This window comes from Sinocyclocheilus rhinocerous, unplaced genomic scaffold (genome assembly GCF_001515625.1).
Source record: "Sinocyclocheilus rhinocerous isolate Xijiao unplaced genomic scaffold, SAMN03320098_v1.1 scaffold36, whole genome shotgun sequence".
Classification (NCBI taxonomy): Eukaryota; Metazoa; Chordata; class Actinopteri; order Cypriniformes; family Cyprinidae; genus Sinocyclocheilus; species Sinocyclocheilus rhinocerous.
Genome location: NW_015664459.1, coordinates 1000198 through 1016754, shown reverse-complemented (window position 1 = coordinate 1016754; position 16557 = coordinate 1000198). Strand labels below are relative to the sequence as shown.

General features: G+C 36.5%; 1 protein-coding gene across 1 annotated transcript in view; it reads right to left on the bottom strand.

The window, feature by feature from the left end:
* ank2b (ankyrin 2b, neuronal) overlaps window positions 1-16164 on the bottom strand; it is a 75946-nt gene extending 59782 nt beyond the window's left edge. Inside the window, exons 1-14 of the mRNA XM_016540838.1 lie at window positions 16153-16164; window positions 15947-16045; window positions 11645-11743; window positions 11445-11543; window positions 10992-11177; window positions 8869-8892; window positions 6848-6946; window positions 6306-6404; window positions 4883-4981; window positions 3800-3997; window positions 3613-3711; window positions 1037-1135; window positions 579-677; window positions 30-227 (exon numbers count right to left, since the gene is read on the bottom strand). Coding sequence (XP_016396324.1) covers window positions 30-227; window positions 579-677; window positions 1037-1135; window positions 3613-3711; window positions 3800-3997; window positions 4883-4981; window positions 6306-6404; window positions 6848-6946; window positions 8869-8892; window positions 10992-11177; window positions 11445-11543; window positions 11645-11743; window positions 15947-16045; window positions 16153-16164 — 1509 coding nt within the window. The remainder of the gene's footprint in view (window positions 1-29; window positions 228-578; window positions 678-1036; window positions 1136-3612; window positions 3712-3799; window positions 3998-4882; window positions 4982-6305; window positions 6405-6847; window positions 6947-8868; window positions 8893-10991; window positions 11178-11444; window positions 11544-11644; window positions 11744-15946; window positions 16046-16152) is intronic.
* Between the last annotated feature and the right edge of the window lie 393 nt (window positions 16165-16557).

Below are 16557 nucleotides of genomic sequence, written 5' to 3'. Positions count from 1 at the left end.
CAGGGAGGTAATATCTGGCTATCACTAACCTTGGTAGCTAAAGAGTGAGAAGCGCCAGCCTCCAACAGCACTGAAGTAACGTCCAGATGTCCCTCGCGTGCAGCGATATGAAGGGGGGTGTAACCATTAATGGTTGCTGCATCTGGATGAGCCATGTGTTGTAGCAAGAGCTGGACAATCTCTGTCTTACCCAGACGAGATGCAATGTGAAGCGGAGTCTGATCCTCCTGATGGGTGAGAAGTGGGATATTGGTACATAGGTGCATATAGGCACATTTCGAGTAAACACTGTGTTAAAGTTTTAAGTTTAATTTCAGCAGTTTGGTGTATGTCTCATCTGTTGTCATTAAATTGTATTATATATGGGCTAAATATCTGCATTTTATCAGCCTCTGACCACCCTGCTCTCACAGACCCTTAAAAGCTTATAGTAGTTAGTTACCCACTACTTTTGACATTGTCAAACATTACAGTCATTACAGTTGGAATACCTATTCCCTCTCAAATAAGACAGAAGGATTGGATAAATATTAATATTAAGTGAACACATGCAGTGTTGAAGTATGCCTTTGTCTTACCCTTGCTCTTGCATCCACCATGGCTCCATTTCTCAGAAGACAGCGGACAACTTCCATCTGTCCAGCACGGGCAGCCATGTGCAAAGCGGTCTCTCCACGCTTAGAATACAGAGGGAGTATTCAATGCTCTAGACCAGAGAATTCTAACTTTTTTTCTTAGCTTAACCTCCACGGTTTAAATAATTAAAACCCAACGCCTGTTTCGAAAGGTAGGCATAGGCATCTTCATTATTCTACCTTTATGCCAGCATTAAAAATATGCTTTAAATGAAAAAGGCACTTCTAGAATGCTTTGCATCAAAGTTCAATTTAATTCAGTATACTGATGGATATTAATAAAATATATATTTATGCATAGTTTTATTTAGCGCTATGTGTAAATCATGCTGTGCCTGTAGAACAGTTTGACCACTTTTAAGGTTCCATGATGGAAGACAGATAGCTCACTGTTCACTCACTATATTGCTAACATCAGGGGAGGCTCCATTCTGCAGTAGTAAAAGAACAATGTTGAGGTGACCCATGAAGGCTGCCACATGGATTGGTGTGAGACCAGACTAGAGAGAGAGAGAGAGATGGAGAGATGACAACGACATCAGCCTAATTATCTAAATCAAATAAATCATCAACACACATCATCTACTAACTGTTTCTACCAAATAAGCACAACATGCACATATGCATATTAAGTATATACTGGTATTGTTATACAATTAACAAAAAGCAAAAAAAAAGGCCTCTAACACTAGCTTGCTCTATTCTTTTTCTATTATATCTGTTCTTTTTATTTATTATATACTTTAAAAAAAAAGTGCTACGTGTCAGGATCATGGACCTGTTTTGCCCCTGTTTCTGTTCCTGTTTTCCCTTACTTGGTCATGTTCCTGTCCTCGTTCAGTCTAATTAGTTTGATTATGATCCCATGCACCGGTGTTTCCCCAATCATCCCCTTTATTTAAGTCTATGCCTTTGCGTTCTGGTTTTGTCGAGTCTACTTGTTATGTTCGTGTGTTTCCTGCCGTTTCCAGTGTTGGATGTACCCTGTGTGTGGATTATATTAAAGACTGTTTCGTTTATTCCACGTCTCCATTGTTCCTCTCCGAGGCAGAGTGTGACACTACGTGTACTGGGTTAGGCTAACTGAGACTTGTCATAGCACTTGCATATTGCTCTTTTGTTGATTTTGATTGCTTCCGTTGTCCTCATTTGTAAGTCACTTTGAATAAAAGCATCTGCTAAATTACTAAATGTAAATGTATTGTGATTATATTGATATACAGTATTGATCAATAAAATGAATAGACCCTAAACAGCTCTATTGTGTTCTGAATCTATGTTTTTCTATGCTGACTGTGCAGGAAAAAATTATGGAATTGATCAGAATGTGGTAAAATGTTAAACAAAGCTGAAACCAAACATTTATTAGTAACTTTCAGTATGTATGTAACCCTTGTTCCCTGAGTAGGGATGAGAAGCTGCATCAGTAGCTGACACTATGGAAACATTTGGTCAGTCATAAAATGGTGATGTTGTCCAAATTTCCAATAAGTCATAAATAAATTTCCTATTCGAACGTGCAGAAACAGGATGCCATACGGTTCTAAAAAACCCATCAGGACACATTTGGCAGAAGTCTCCATGTTGGCAGATGGACAGAGAGATGTGTCAGGTGCTCTGTCACTGAAGCCTGTGACATAGGGCTCTGAATGGCCAAGTGTCTGTCTGAGCCTAAATGAGATGATACGATCACATGAGAATGTGCTGGAGGGAGAGAGCCTGCAACGTCTCTAACTGTGTCATGAGGGGTATAAAAATGTTTGGACTGGACCTTGAGCCCAGCATGAATGATCGGGGCACCGCTTGATGGAAATGCAACGTCGCAGGCATATGGGAAGAAGCATCACTGCAAAAAATGGCTTATCTTACTTAGTATTTTTGTCTTGTTTCTAGCCAAAATATCAAAAAATTCTTAAATCAAGATACTTTTACTAGATAAGCCAAATGACTTAAGATATTTAGTCTTGTTTCCAGGGGGAAAAAAATAAATTAAGCGCATCTTGCTTAAAACAAGTAAAATTATCTGCCAGTGGGGTAAGTAAAATACTCTTGTCACAAAGACCGGGAAGACTTATCAGCCAGGTCAATGCCCAATGCATGGTTGCTGGACACACACCCCAGCCTTTCGGAGGGAGAGGGCAGACAATATCAAAACTCTTCTGCTCCTCTTTATGACACTAGAGAATATGGCAAGAACAACCTGCAGACATTACAAGCTCTCAAGTGTGTAAAGGAATGAACTGCTTGAACGTAGCTGAGTGCTGCTTTGCCATGTGGAATTTCTTGATGACAGCACTGACCATGTTGCAGAAAAGCACAGACAGAGACACTGGACAGGGGCATTGAGCAAAAAGGTCTTCTCCTTTCTTTCTGATCTCTGTGAGATTGAGCCACAGATGCATCTTTGTCGCAAAACAAACCTGCAATGGAGAGACTGACTGTGCAAACCATATGATTTGTGACTCGAAGCACCAGATCAGCGGCACACCGGAGCTGTTTGACTGCCTCAGGGGCCCCTTTGAACATATCCTTAAAGACGTCCTCTTAGCACGCCTGTAGTACCGCCATGGCCAGCAGCCATGTAGGACTTGCTAATCAGGAAAGACGTAGTCCTACAAGGATTAGATGGAACGGTAGGTTTTGTTTTCAAAGATAGGACCAATGACGGTGTGAAATTTCCTAGGAAAGGAAATAACCTTTGAAATATCCATATACCCTTGCTCCACTAAACCCATGATGGTGTTAAAGTCAGAAGTAGCCGAATTAGTGATACGATCTGAAAACAGCTGCTTTGAAGTTCTTGATGACTCATTATGGAAATCTAGAATGTGGATGCAAATTACAACCAAGCAGAAAGCACTCATCCAACTTGGACTGCTCTTCCTGCTGGTCAGTATCTAGCCAGTTCAGCTTTAGCCTGTCCAAAGCACATGAAACCATGATGTTCGTATGGGAGTGTTAGTCTCTGTGCTCATACCTCAGTGATAGCTTGAATGAATGCTCCATACTTGATCAAGAGCTCCATCACTTTGACTCTGTTTTTCTTACAGGCAATGTGTAGAGGAGTGAAACCATTCTAAAAAGAAGCAAGCAAGCAAGAAAGTGTAAGATTATTAAAAGCTTTATAGAGGAAACAAGACCCACAATAAGAAGAATGCATGTACCAATGCTCGAGCATTCGGGTTGGCTCTCTTGTCTAATAGAAGTTTGGTAACTCTGTAGTGACCACAGTGGGCGGCAACATGGAGGGCTGTCAGGTAGTCCAGTGTGACATCATCAACAGGTGCCTTGTGCTGCAGCAGGTGTTTGACACACTCCACATGGTCACCCTGCGCTGCCATGTGGAGTGGAGATAAACCGTTCTAGACACAACAAGAGTAAATTGAAAAAGAAAGTCAGAGAAAACTTTTTCATTGACACATCCCATATTAGTCTGTATGTGTTTGGCAATGTAAAACATTTTTAAACTTTGAAACTTTAGGAGAGACAAAAGAAAATTGTTTTTGGTATGTGATGGGTTGAGTTGTAAATAATGTAAAGTAATGCATTACATTATTGAGTTACTCTTACTCAAAGTAACTAACCAGATTTTGCAGCATTTAGAATTTAATTGACAGTTTCTGAAATTAAAAAAAATAATAATTAAATTAAAATAATTTCACAATGTATTTCATGTTTACTATGATTTACCAATACGTATTATCAGAAACACAACACCATATCATTAGATAATATTAATAATTAATTTTTTTGATATGCCTATCGAAATTTGCATTTATCTTATTTATGTTACTGTGTAAATTTTTTTTGAAACTGCTATTTCTTGGATTAACTTTTTTCTTATATCAGCTGGTTGAGGCAATCTCTCATCCAAAACAAGAGTACTTACTAAATACAAAGTTTTTTTTTTTTGCTGTGGATAACTGATTACTTGCATGCAGTGACTATGCATCATTAGATGTTGCACTGCTTACAGTGTTGACACCTTTGGTGAGTTTGGTAGTGTGTCTTTGTACATGTTGCAGTGTATACAAAATGTCATGTTATGGGAAGGGAAAGATTTTCAAAGCTATAACAGACATTACTTAGTAATTTAGGTATTAGGGTGTAATTTCAAACAGTAACAAAGCTTTACCCTTTACCTTTACCTTCAACAACACATTACAGTTAACGTCCAGAATTTATATTTATTATTACACAAAAACAATAGCATGTTATATTATAGAAGTCCTCATTTCGATAGCTACCTTGGTTCTGGCCAGCATAGGGGCTCCTCTCTCCAATAAGAGCTCCACTGCTGTGTCATGCCCACTTCTTGCTGCGCAGTGTAAAGGTGTGAGGCCATCCTGCAACACAGACATTCTCACCTTAAGGTCTCATCAGTAATTTCATTACAAAGCACTTTGGAACTCGAAAAAAATCACAAATGTGACGTTATCTACATGTAAATTCTCCTTAACCCCTACACTCTCAACCATAGTCTCTCTCCTGTATCTTTTACACTCAGTGCATTCATCATTGCTTATAGCACATAAAAAGCACTGCTGAAGTCAGTAACAACAGAGCGTGAAAGGGGTGTGTGTGTGTGTGTGTGTGTGTGTGTGTAGGATGATACATCAGACACTGCAGGAGGGAGACTGCAGAAGAAAGGGACAGAACACAACCAGCTGGACTCCACACTGCAGTCAAAATCTGAAGAAGAACACAGCCGGTCATGGCTTTAATCAGACCACACACACACACACACACACACACACACACACACACACACACACAGCTACAGTGACTCATCATCACTGGTGACTGCACATAGGAATTGTGGTTTCCACTAATATTAAGTTTACAATTCAGGCAAAAACAAATCTATGTGTATTTGAATATATAAATACACATATTTGTATCATTTTAATATTTTGGCAAATTAAAGCCTATAAGGTTTAACTGGATGATGTAATTAAAATGGGATTATAACAATGCATGTAACAAAGGCTTTAAAGACTTCTGACTGCTTATTAGATCATCTGACTGCTTATTGGATTGAGACTTTCGATTAATGAAGGTTCCAGTAGGCCTCTATGTGATGATTTTGCATGTTTTCCCTGTGTTTGCATGGGTTTCCTTCAGGTGCTCTGGTTTTCTGTACAAGTCAAAGACATGTAGGTCAGGGGAACTGGTGACACTAATTTGCTTATAGATTCAGAGTGTGAATGTGTTTGTCTGTGTTAGCCCTGTTATGAACTGGTCATCCATTCCCTGCATTTGGCCCAAGATAGCAGTTAGCAGATACAAGGTTTATTTTAATCATTTATTTTATATTAGTTATTTATTTTCAATAAGAAAGGTCATCCTGTGTGAAATGTGCCAAAACAATGTGCTGATAATTCTGCTGGTGGTGCAGACAGGAGCAGCCAAAGTAGAAAGAGAGTTTCTTAATTTCAATAGGTAATTTTTACTGTTTATTAAGTAGTTTGATATGAAGCAGATTACACTTTTAAGAGCAACTTTTAAAAAAACATAAACATAAATTCATAAATTAGATCTAAGCATAGCATACCTTTTTTCTATTGTTAACTGACATCTGGCTTATATCAGACTCATAAAAATGCTAGCCATCTCAGCTATGTGTATACACTATGTACAAAACAAAAGTGCAAACAAATTGTTACTAACCCTTGTTTTGGCATCAATCTGAGCCCCTCTGTCCAACAGCAGATGAACCATATTAGTGTTTCCCCTCTTAGACGCAACATGTAGTGGTGTGATCCCATTCTGTACAGACAAAAGAAACAAATATTTTTAAAAAATGCATGTGATGTGTTGTCTAAAAATGTGTTGTCAGAAATTAATTGAGCTGAGAATCATCTTTACATATTTTATGGATTTCTTTTTATCTAATGTAAAATCACAAGCTTTGCCTAAAATGTTTACAACTTGGATTGCACATCATGGCCAATAAAAATAAAATAAAATAAATAAATAATACATTTGTAATAATTTCCGTAACTATATAATTTCAGATAGTTGTTAACTTTGGTCTTTTTTTTTTTTTCTTCAATGACCATTTAGCCCTTTTTAAATGTCAAGTTAATTTAAATTCTTAGTTTGTGTATTGTATCTTATTGTGTTATTATGAAGTAGCTTTAATAGTAAATGTACAAGTGCTTAAGGAAGTCAAGCTCATGTACATGCATGTAAAAGCTGTAAACGCTCACCCTTGCAGTGAAGTCCACAGCAGCCCCTCGATTGAGGAGCAGTGTTGCAACATTTACATTTCCATAGTGAGCAGCGATATGCAGGGGTGTGAATCCACTCTACAAAAAGAATAAAAAGGGGATGGGGCACAAGAAGAAAATAAAATAAAAAACATGAGATATAAGACAACATTCCTACAATGCTTTAGAGCCAAGCTGTCAATAAACACAGATCTGAAAACAGCTAACCTCGCCTATACAACCATGTTAACTTACAATTAAAAAGCTGGTTTCAGATCTGCAATTAGTGTCATCTTCAACTCCAGCCCAAAACTGCAACCCTGACATTATCTTGTTTTAATAGACTACATTAGCATGCAGCAATCACATAAACGTACAAAATGGACAATTATGAAAACGGATTGAGCTCCTTGTTGCCTTAAAGGCACCTTTGGTCCCATGTGAAGAAGTCTGAAAAGAAACCTTAAACTTTTGACAACTAACACACATAAACATACACATATAAACTTTAAGAGAGGTCAAACTCCTAGACGCAGGCATGCAAACAAATAAATATACTAAAATTACAAATAAATCAACTTAAAATAAAGAGAAAGCTGTTTACAGAACATAACAAAAGACAGACAAAAACAACATTTAAGATGACATACAGTTTTAGTATAATGAAAACAAGGGGAACTTAAAGAAAAAGACTAAAGAAAACATAAAAGTATCAAAAAAACAAAAGTGCAGTATGCAGATAATATCAGTAATAAAATCATGTCTGGACTATAAGAAGGTAAAGATTGTAGAGGAGTTTGAATATGTGAAATTCTTGCCTTACCTTCCCATTCTGAAAGTCACGGTCCGATTTAATGTGAAAACATCATTTACAAAAGTGTGAAGAATATATTGACTGTGTGAAACACGTTCAAAGCTGGTGCAAAATCAAATATGCGATGCAGCATGCTGTGCAGTGGATAATTACATTAAAACCTAATAAAAACTTTGCAAACAGCAAATTGCCTGCAAAGGTTAAAGAAATCTGATAATTTCGAAGTACATAATTATATAGACCACTAACTACAAAACCTTCCTTCTGAACATACTTTTGTAACATGTATGATATTGCATTGAGCTGGTAGCATTCATACATCCAGCTGTGTATCACATAATAATCATTCCATCAATAATAATAATATCAATAATATTCATAATCATATCAAAACATCATAACTGATAACGCTAACACAACAACAGTTTAAGAATTTATATGCCACCTGCAAACATTCAAACATTATTTCTGGTGGATGTATGGATGTTGAAAAAGAACGATTAACCCCTCTTAGCACAGCCTATATATATTATATTATTAAAGAGCTTAATGCAATCACACTAATGCGTGCTGGAAGTCAAGCAATTGTTGTTCAGAGGCAAATTCATGCCACTGGGGTCTATTTGACCTTTAGGTAAGAGTAATGAAATAAATGTCCATTTCATTAAAATCATGTGACTCGCTTCCCTAGGCTTGTGTAGGCTTATATTTCAGGAAAGGCAGCAAGCAAAGCCAATATAAGACAGTGTTGTGCACTTGTCTGAATATTTTTTATTAATTTATTAGAAACTAATGAATTTAAAAAGACTGCTAAATTGATAATAAAACATTAAGACAATGGACGTGATATATATAAAATTTCAACTCAACTGAGCATGCAGTACTCTTGCATTAACAGTTATGTTAAAGTGCCCTTGCAGCTTAAAAAATCAGCAGCAATCATGGCACTAGATATAACATATAACATTCTCATTCAATACAGTTTACAAATAAAACTGAAATTTCTGACGTGACATATGCAAAGGGGTTTGGATGATGCTGTGAATGAGACTAACCAGCCATGCAAAGGTTCAAAAGAACTAAAAATGCTGAGTTAACAAACAGAAAAGCTCAATTCTACATGCCAAAAAGAGGACCAAAAATGAATACAATAAATCAATAGTTTTTATTTGCCCAAAAAAATGAGGAACTAGATAAATATCTCTACCTCAGTTGTCCTATTGACCATCATCTGTTGCAGCAAAACAGGGAAGGAAATAGGCTTGTTATATTTCACTCAAACACATTTGGGGTTGATAGCGGCAGCATGCAAATTGTGCCAGAGAAGCAAGAGGTCTTCATTTTTCTCTGAGGGACCATATCTATTACCCAGCCTGCCACTAGAAACCCATTCTTAAAGGTATACTAACTTACATGAGATGACGAACGGTATGAGGTCACGTGACCACTCAAATCACATTATTTTTCATGAATAACTGCTATTATCGCTTTCTGTTGCAAAATAAATGAACCCTTGTAATAGATACTCTTGTGAATACTGTGGTTTTATGGTGGTCTTGGCTCAATAATTTGCTTTTGTGTGATGATGCATGTCAATAGCTATCAAAAGACAGGACTACTAGCAAAACATAGACAAAATCACACATTCACACATCTTATGATTAAAAATTAATTAATTTGATGTTCTATATTTACAGGAATCTGTATGAAATATTGTAAATTAGGCTAGACTAAAACTAGCTTATACATAAATATAAACATTTCACATGACATTTAAGTCAACAAATGTCTAAAATTATTTTTAAATGAATCACTTAACTACTTTGGTTTTAAACTGAAACTAAAATTAAACTGGCACATTTTTCATCATCAGAAACATTCTGAATGTTGCATTTTTTACTTTGAACTAAAGTTAAAACAACACTTAAAGTATAAATCATTGGCTATTTTAAAGAAAAATAAATACCTCTATTAGCATTTCGAAAACAAAAAAGAGAAAACATTCGGTCTTAAACACAAACACACCGCACACAACAGACATGCATGCACACTTTCACACAAATGTAGGCTGCGCGTCTGTGCACATTCATTTTGCAAGTGCATGCTGTTTCTGCATATTTACAGTCAGTTATGGCATACACTAAGAAGTGAATGTTTTTACGACTGATAAAATAAAGTAATGGGTAAGTAGATAAAACAGTGAAACCCGGATAGCGTCAGGATGGAAACACAGGATGCAGGCACATTTATACTGGAGAGAGAAACAGAGAAACGCAGAGAGACAAACACAGACAAACGATTTCATCTGGCACAATAATGGAAGACACTAAAAACATCCTGAAACCACTGCAAGTCACATACAAACACGACTATAAACAAGACAGTTTTACAAGAACAATGTGACAAGATGCTGAATCTGTAACGGTCTGTTAATAGCGACATGCAGAGTAGGGATGGGAATCTTAAGGTATGAAATGAATCTGATGATTTGTTTCAATTGGTGCTAACAATATACCTAAACATACAAAAACTACTATTTTAACATCAGAGTTTTAAATTAAACTACCAGTTATTACGACAAAACTGTTCTGAATGTGTAACTACCAATTCAATTACTGAGCAAGTCATTAGTCTGATTCAAACTGCAATTGTAGTCACATGCAAAGCATGCAAAATTACGGACACCACAACTCCCATCGAAACATGCAGCTTTTAAGTTTGTGTATTTTTTTCCAATTCAGCTGAGAGATTGATCAAATGTCTTTGCACAGGTCAGAGATCACAAAAAAATATTTTTTAACAGAGCCCCTGTCCCCTGGGAAACTGCAATGTTTGCTAAAAATGTGTATGCAGCAGAATTCTGACAGTTCTGTTCAAATGGAAGTCAACGGAGGAAATACCTTTAATCAGTTTAACCTTTAAAGTTTAGAAGGTTGATTTTGTTTTACAGTGTTAGCATGCACCCAGTGAGAACAATGATAGATGTGTTGATAGATGTAGTTGTATTATTTCACAGTACCCAGTCTATATCTAAAATAATATCCCATTTAGACTGCAAGCACAAGTCTGCTAAAACGTGAAAAAGAATGAAGATGTATAAGAACCGTTACCAGAACAAATCTCGGGTCCCAACACTAATGCAGAAATTGATAAATCCCACCAAGGCCACACTCACTCTTATTATTCATAATGACATTATTTATCATACCAATAAACATTCTTTTTACATTTTGAAGCCAAATTTCAATTTGGATTTCAATATATATTTCCTTATATTTCCTTCCATCCTTGAACATACTACCCTCAGCTCTATGTTCCGCCCATATTTACCTTAGACTGTACATCGGCATTGTGGTCATTTTGGAGTAGCAGGGCAGCAGATTTCGTGTCGTCCTTGCGGGCTGCAATGTGCAAGGCAGGCAGACGTACTTTGCCCTTTGTGTCATTCTCTAAAAGGATGGACACCACCTGATTATGGCCTTGTTGCAGTGCAATAGCTAGAGGTGTGAAGCCATCCTGCAAAAAGAGAAAAACAAATATTTCAAATAATGCACTTAACCTTGAATTATGCCAATAATCCTGACACAACAGTATTTGGATGCTATCTGGGTATACTTTAAGGATAAGGTTATGGTGTAGTTCAGGGTAAGGGGTTAATATTTGTTACAGCATGTAGGCAATCAGCACTTTGCCATCAGCAAAGAAATCTTTAGGATCAGCTGTGGGGCTTTTTTATCAAAGTTTATCATTCTATACAATTTTAGAAGCACTTGAACTTTTTACCTCTGTTGCGGTGCTCTGGTTTCCACCATTCTCCAAAAGATAGCGCACCACATCTAAATGGTTTTCTTGAGAAGCCATGTACAGGGGAGTGAATCCATTCTATAAGAGTACAGATTTTAATGGTTTTTATTGTATTTACTTATTTATTTTTTTGCTTTTGCTTGAACTTTTGTTGGCATAAATGTCAAACTTGTTCCTACCTGAGATTGTGCATTAATGTCTGCTCCCCTCTTGACCAGGATCTTTACAACCTCTCCTTGTCCTGCTAGTGAAGCGATGTGGAGAGCTGTATTTCCTTTCTGTGAGCCAAACAAACACGTTCATCATTTACTCAGACATTTCTCTTAAAATCGCATGCCACATATTATATCAGGGATGTGCCCAAAGCTGAATACCTTATTTAGAAAGGCATGGATAATAACTTCAAAACATGTTACAAAAACTATTTGTTAACCCCTTAGCTGTCAAAGATCGGCAACGGCCCCAGATTATTGTTGTTTCACTTTCACAGCACGTTAAAACATCACACTCTTACTTGATCTGGACAAACTGTGCAACAGTAGAACGATTAAAGACTCCAGCTTCGATATTTGACCACTGTTTTGATAAAACATTGTTGCAGTGACAGTAATTTAGTAATTTATGTCAGGAGTACAAAATAATAAATCCGTATGTGTCATATTTGGAATAGAAATTCACCACGCATTCATATTCAGTCACGTCTGCAGCGATTTATTTTTGTTCACATAGCTTCACTGAACAGCGTCAATAAGGGCTTATAGTCCAAAGATGCATATACATGGAGATATATAGATATATTCACACGTTTACTTCATATCTCTTCAGAATCATCATTTCTATTAATTTTCCACTGATTTACACGATCTGATGATAATTAGCAGCTCCCTGGGCTGTCTCAGTGTGTTTACTCTTCCGTGTAGAGGTCTGCATTCCCGAAATTGCGAATTGTTTTAAATTCCCGAATAAAACGCGGTAGCGGTGGGTAACTCTGGTGTAATTTGAATGGGAGCAGGCGGTCTAACAATATCCCATTCCCGACGTCCATTCAGAACAGCATATCTGCGCTTTATTCTTATTGACCACCGGTACAGCCTGCACTCAGACTGTTATGCACGCGCTGCATGCATGCTTTCTGCGTCACGCGTTTTATTTGCGAGGTCTGTGCATAAATGTTAAACGAATGACAAGACGAATAAAAATAAGAAATACAATTTTTGTACATTTTTATTTTCTCTGATACTTTTTTCCAACTGTGTTGCATAAAATATTAAACGAATTTTGTGTCTTAAGATAATTCATATAAATTCAAGTCAAAGTCAATAAATTCAAGACTCTTGACAAGATGAATAAAATAACATACAATTTTGTGCAGACTACACTTTTATTTGTTAGTTGATCTCTCTTTCTTTCAGTAGCGGAAATTTAAATGTGAGATTCTGGAAACGAGATCTAAATTTAGCGGGAATGGTCCGGTCGGGAAGAAAATTATTCTAAGCGGACAGCGGGTGAACAAAGAGTGAGCGGGTGGGTGCGGAATATAACCTTGCGGGAGGGGGACTAAATCAATTTTATTAGCCTTTTGTTAGCCTTCTCTAAAAGCACACATGACATGTTCTTAGAAAATGTTTCATAAAATTCACAGTTTTAGAGATTATGTCCTGAAATTTGAAATGAAGCATCAGTAGACTTGTGGCTTTAGCTTCATTGTGTTTCTAAAACCATTTACCACAGTAACATATTTTTTATACATTTAAAAACAAATGTTTTTAATATTTTTATTTTTGTTTTTATGTTTGAGCTTATATATCTCTATTATCATAACAGTCTGAGTAATTCTGATTCTTGAACAGTAAACTTTGAAGTGTCAGCTTTGTGAACATATGTTGATTATATATCTAGTCAGAAAGACTCATGAGCAGCAACCTTTTTATTTTGGGTATGTCATTTGTGTCTCCATGCCGAAAATGGGGGGTGACAGCAAAGGGGTTAAATACAATCACTCCTTGTTATTGCTGGACAACAATGCTAGGTCATATTTTAGATAAGTTTCTGAATTTGCAATGCAATATTGAGTGTGCAAAGTAATTAGAACAAAATTAGTGCAGCACGATCAGCCATTTTGCCATTTCTTTATATTGTGCATCTATCAGAAATCAAGAAAAACATCAACTGAGATACTGTACAATACATATTTTCTATTATTTGATTTGTCTTATTGGATGTTTAAATCCTTCCAAGAGAGATATATGATAGAATGCTTCTCTGTCCATTTAATTAGCTCTGGCGCAGTGTGCCGCTTGTCTGGCATACAACCGGCTTAACAAATTGCAGTAAACTGTCTCAGTTACAAAGTAATGTGCTTATGATTACAATAACATCAAGCAACAATAATGAATGTTTTTGCACAGCTAAAATAATTGCAAGCGGCTGACAGCAGATGTCTTGCACATTCATGTTTAAAATGGCTGCATCCACTCTTCTTATGCTGTAAATATATTAAAAATTAGTCTAGTCTTCGCATCTGTTTGTTTCAGGTTTGAATCAGGTCTCCTGTGATGGAGTAGAATTGGCCAGGTGGCGCTGTGTGTGCCGTAACTGCTTGATGCTCTACCCTGGATGTATCAATACCAATGTTCCACATCCATTTGTCCTTTGTGTCAGAGCATGAGCATGTGAGGTATATCACAAATAGAATGGGCCATTCAGTGTAGACAGTATCACTGATCATAAGGGGCTCTATTGTTTTTTGTAGTTTAGACCAATAGGAGTTGGTTCCTTTGGAAAACAGATAAACAGACTGTACTAAAGAGCTAACCTTAACCCTTTATTTAGTGTCCAAATATGCCCACTGTATTCCGTTAACTACCCATCCATATTTGAATTCAAGGGGAAATATTTTTGAAATATAAATACATACATAAATAGATGAATGCTCCTTTGACCATTGATTACCCCTCTTAAATAATGAAGAATATGTGGTGTGGTGAAAATGTATCTGACCACCATATGCAGCGACATTTATTTGAAAGAAAACTCAAAAAGCAATAAAACTTTGAAGATATTTTGAAGCACACTTTAGAAGTGTGGAAGCTTCTACACAAAATTCCATAAATGATATATCCCAAAACAGTTAACAGTGCTTTTCATGAGTGCATGTCTAGTAGCCTGAAGGAACCTTAGTGGTCCTGCCTTTCAGCTCTTGTCATATTGACTGAAGTACCATGCCAGTCTGTCACAGAAGGAAAGCACAGCCTCAAAATTTCTATATTTAAAGTTGTTGTTTTAATACATCTGTATTGCACATACTTGTTGTGTATAAACATGAATTTAAGCAGTAGCACAGCATGAATGTCAAAGGGACCTGACAGCTTGAAATAAGAACTGATATTCAAATGTCAATGCTGACATGTTTCCCCCCTATTCATTTAGTGTATTTACAGGTGTTGGGTTGGTGATTGAAAGGTTGGGAAGTGTTGTTAAGACTATTTCAAACTGTCAGGAAAACGATAATCTGTGCATGGTTTTGATCAGCATTAATTTACACAAAGCCATTCCTAGAAAATTCCCAGAAACGTCCCTCACAGAGTGCCAGTGCTGCAGAGCTAGAAACCATTCGCAAGTGATCTACAGAGTTGCTAGCATACTTTTTAAAGCACAGCATAATGTTACACCATTTTTATTTGTAAACTTGGGTTGTAGCTTCCGGCCAGTCTTTGTAAACCTTAACACAAGTACCATCCATATTTTTCTTGAGAAACTCTACACTGTAAAAAATGACCGTGAATTTAACGGTAAAAGACTGTAAAAATGCTACAGTAAAAACCTGTTAAATGGTTAACGGTAAATTCCCCTACTATATACGGTGAAAAACTGTATTGGACATTACATGTATTGGACATTAATTTTACAGTAGTATACCGTTTTTGGAAGTGAAAAAGACTGTATAATTTACAGTGAATAACCGTAAATTGACATTCCCAGAATTCCCTGCGTTACATTTCAAATTTGATGTTTTTTTGTTGAAATAACTATGTTTCTTAGTTTTTTCTTATCAGTTTTGTATATTAGGGTTGTGTGTTACACCTAATGTTGTTAAATGAATGTTTATTGCATTATTTAAGTTTCATGTGTGTTACCATGATGGTGTTTGGTGTTTGTGTGAATGACACTGTGCACCTTCTATATATGTTATTATCTAAAAGCTGCTTGTGATGGGCTTTGGTTCATCATGTGACTTTCTCATCATCACCTGCATTTGGTGGTTATCAGTGTATTACAAAGGTGCAAAACAGATTTCAGTACTTCAATAGGTTGGTATATTAACATTATATCAGTTAATGAAAATACGGTATTTAACTGTAAATTTAAGTTAAAACCGTAAAACCTAAAACGTTGCTACCGTATCTTTTATGGTAAAATTCCGTCAACCACAGCTGCCGGTTTTTTACCGTAAATTTTACAGAATTTTTTTTACAGTGTACCTTGGTTGCAGAATCAACTGAAGACCCCCTGCCCAGCAGCTCCTGGACCATGTCCACATGTCCTTCCTTTGCTGCCAAGTGCAAAGCGTTGAGGCCATTCTGTGGAGGTCAGAGACAGAAGTTAGTACTTCATTCTCTACTAAAAGCAAACATTAAAGGAAAGCATCATAAAAACGATGTACTGGCGAAAGAAGACTCAAGTATACCTCCTCATCCATTCCCAAGGTATGTTTTCTGTCTTTGAGATTACAAACTCAAAATATGCATGCATTAAAGAGAGTTAAATGTGCCAGGAGTTGTTTAATGTCAGGTTTATCCTATTAAACGCAATGTGCAGCAATTGCAGTCTCAAAAAAGTTTTATAAAGAGGTAGTAATAAAATGAGTGTTGCAAGCTAGCAGATGACTACCTCTGGCTACCTTAAAAGACAGTGCAATCTAAAAATCTCACTGACATGTGGGATCTCTTTGGCAGCCAACACAACCTTTGATAATGCAGTGAAGTACCTAGAAATCTAACTGTCTACACATCGCTTTCAACAACCTAATTTGGAAAGCACAGTATGCTTTTATTATGTCATTATTTATAGAAACACTACCTGTCAAAGGTTT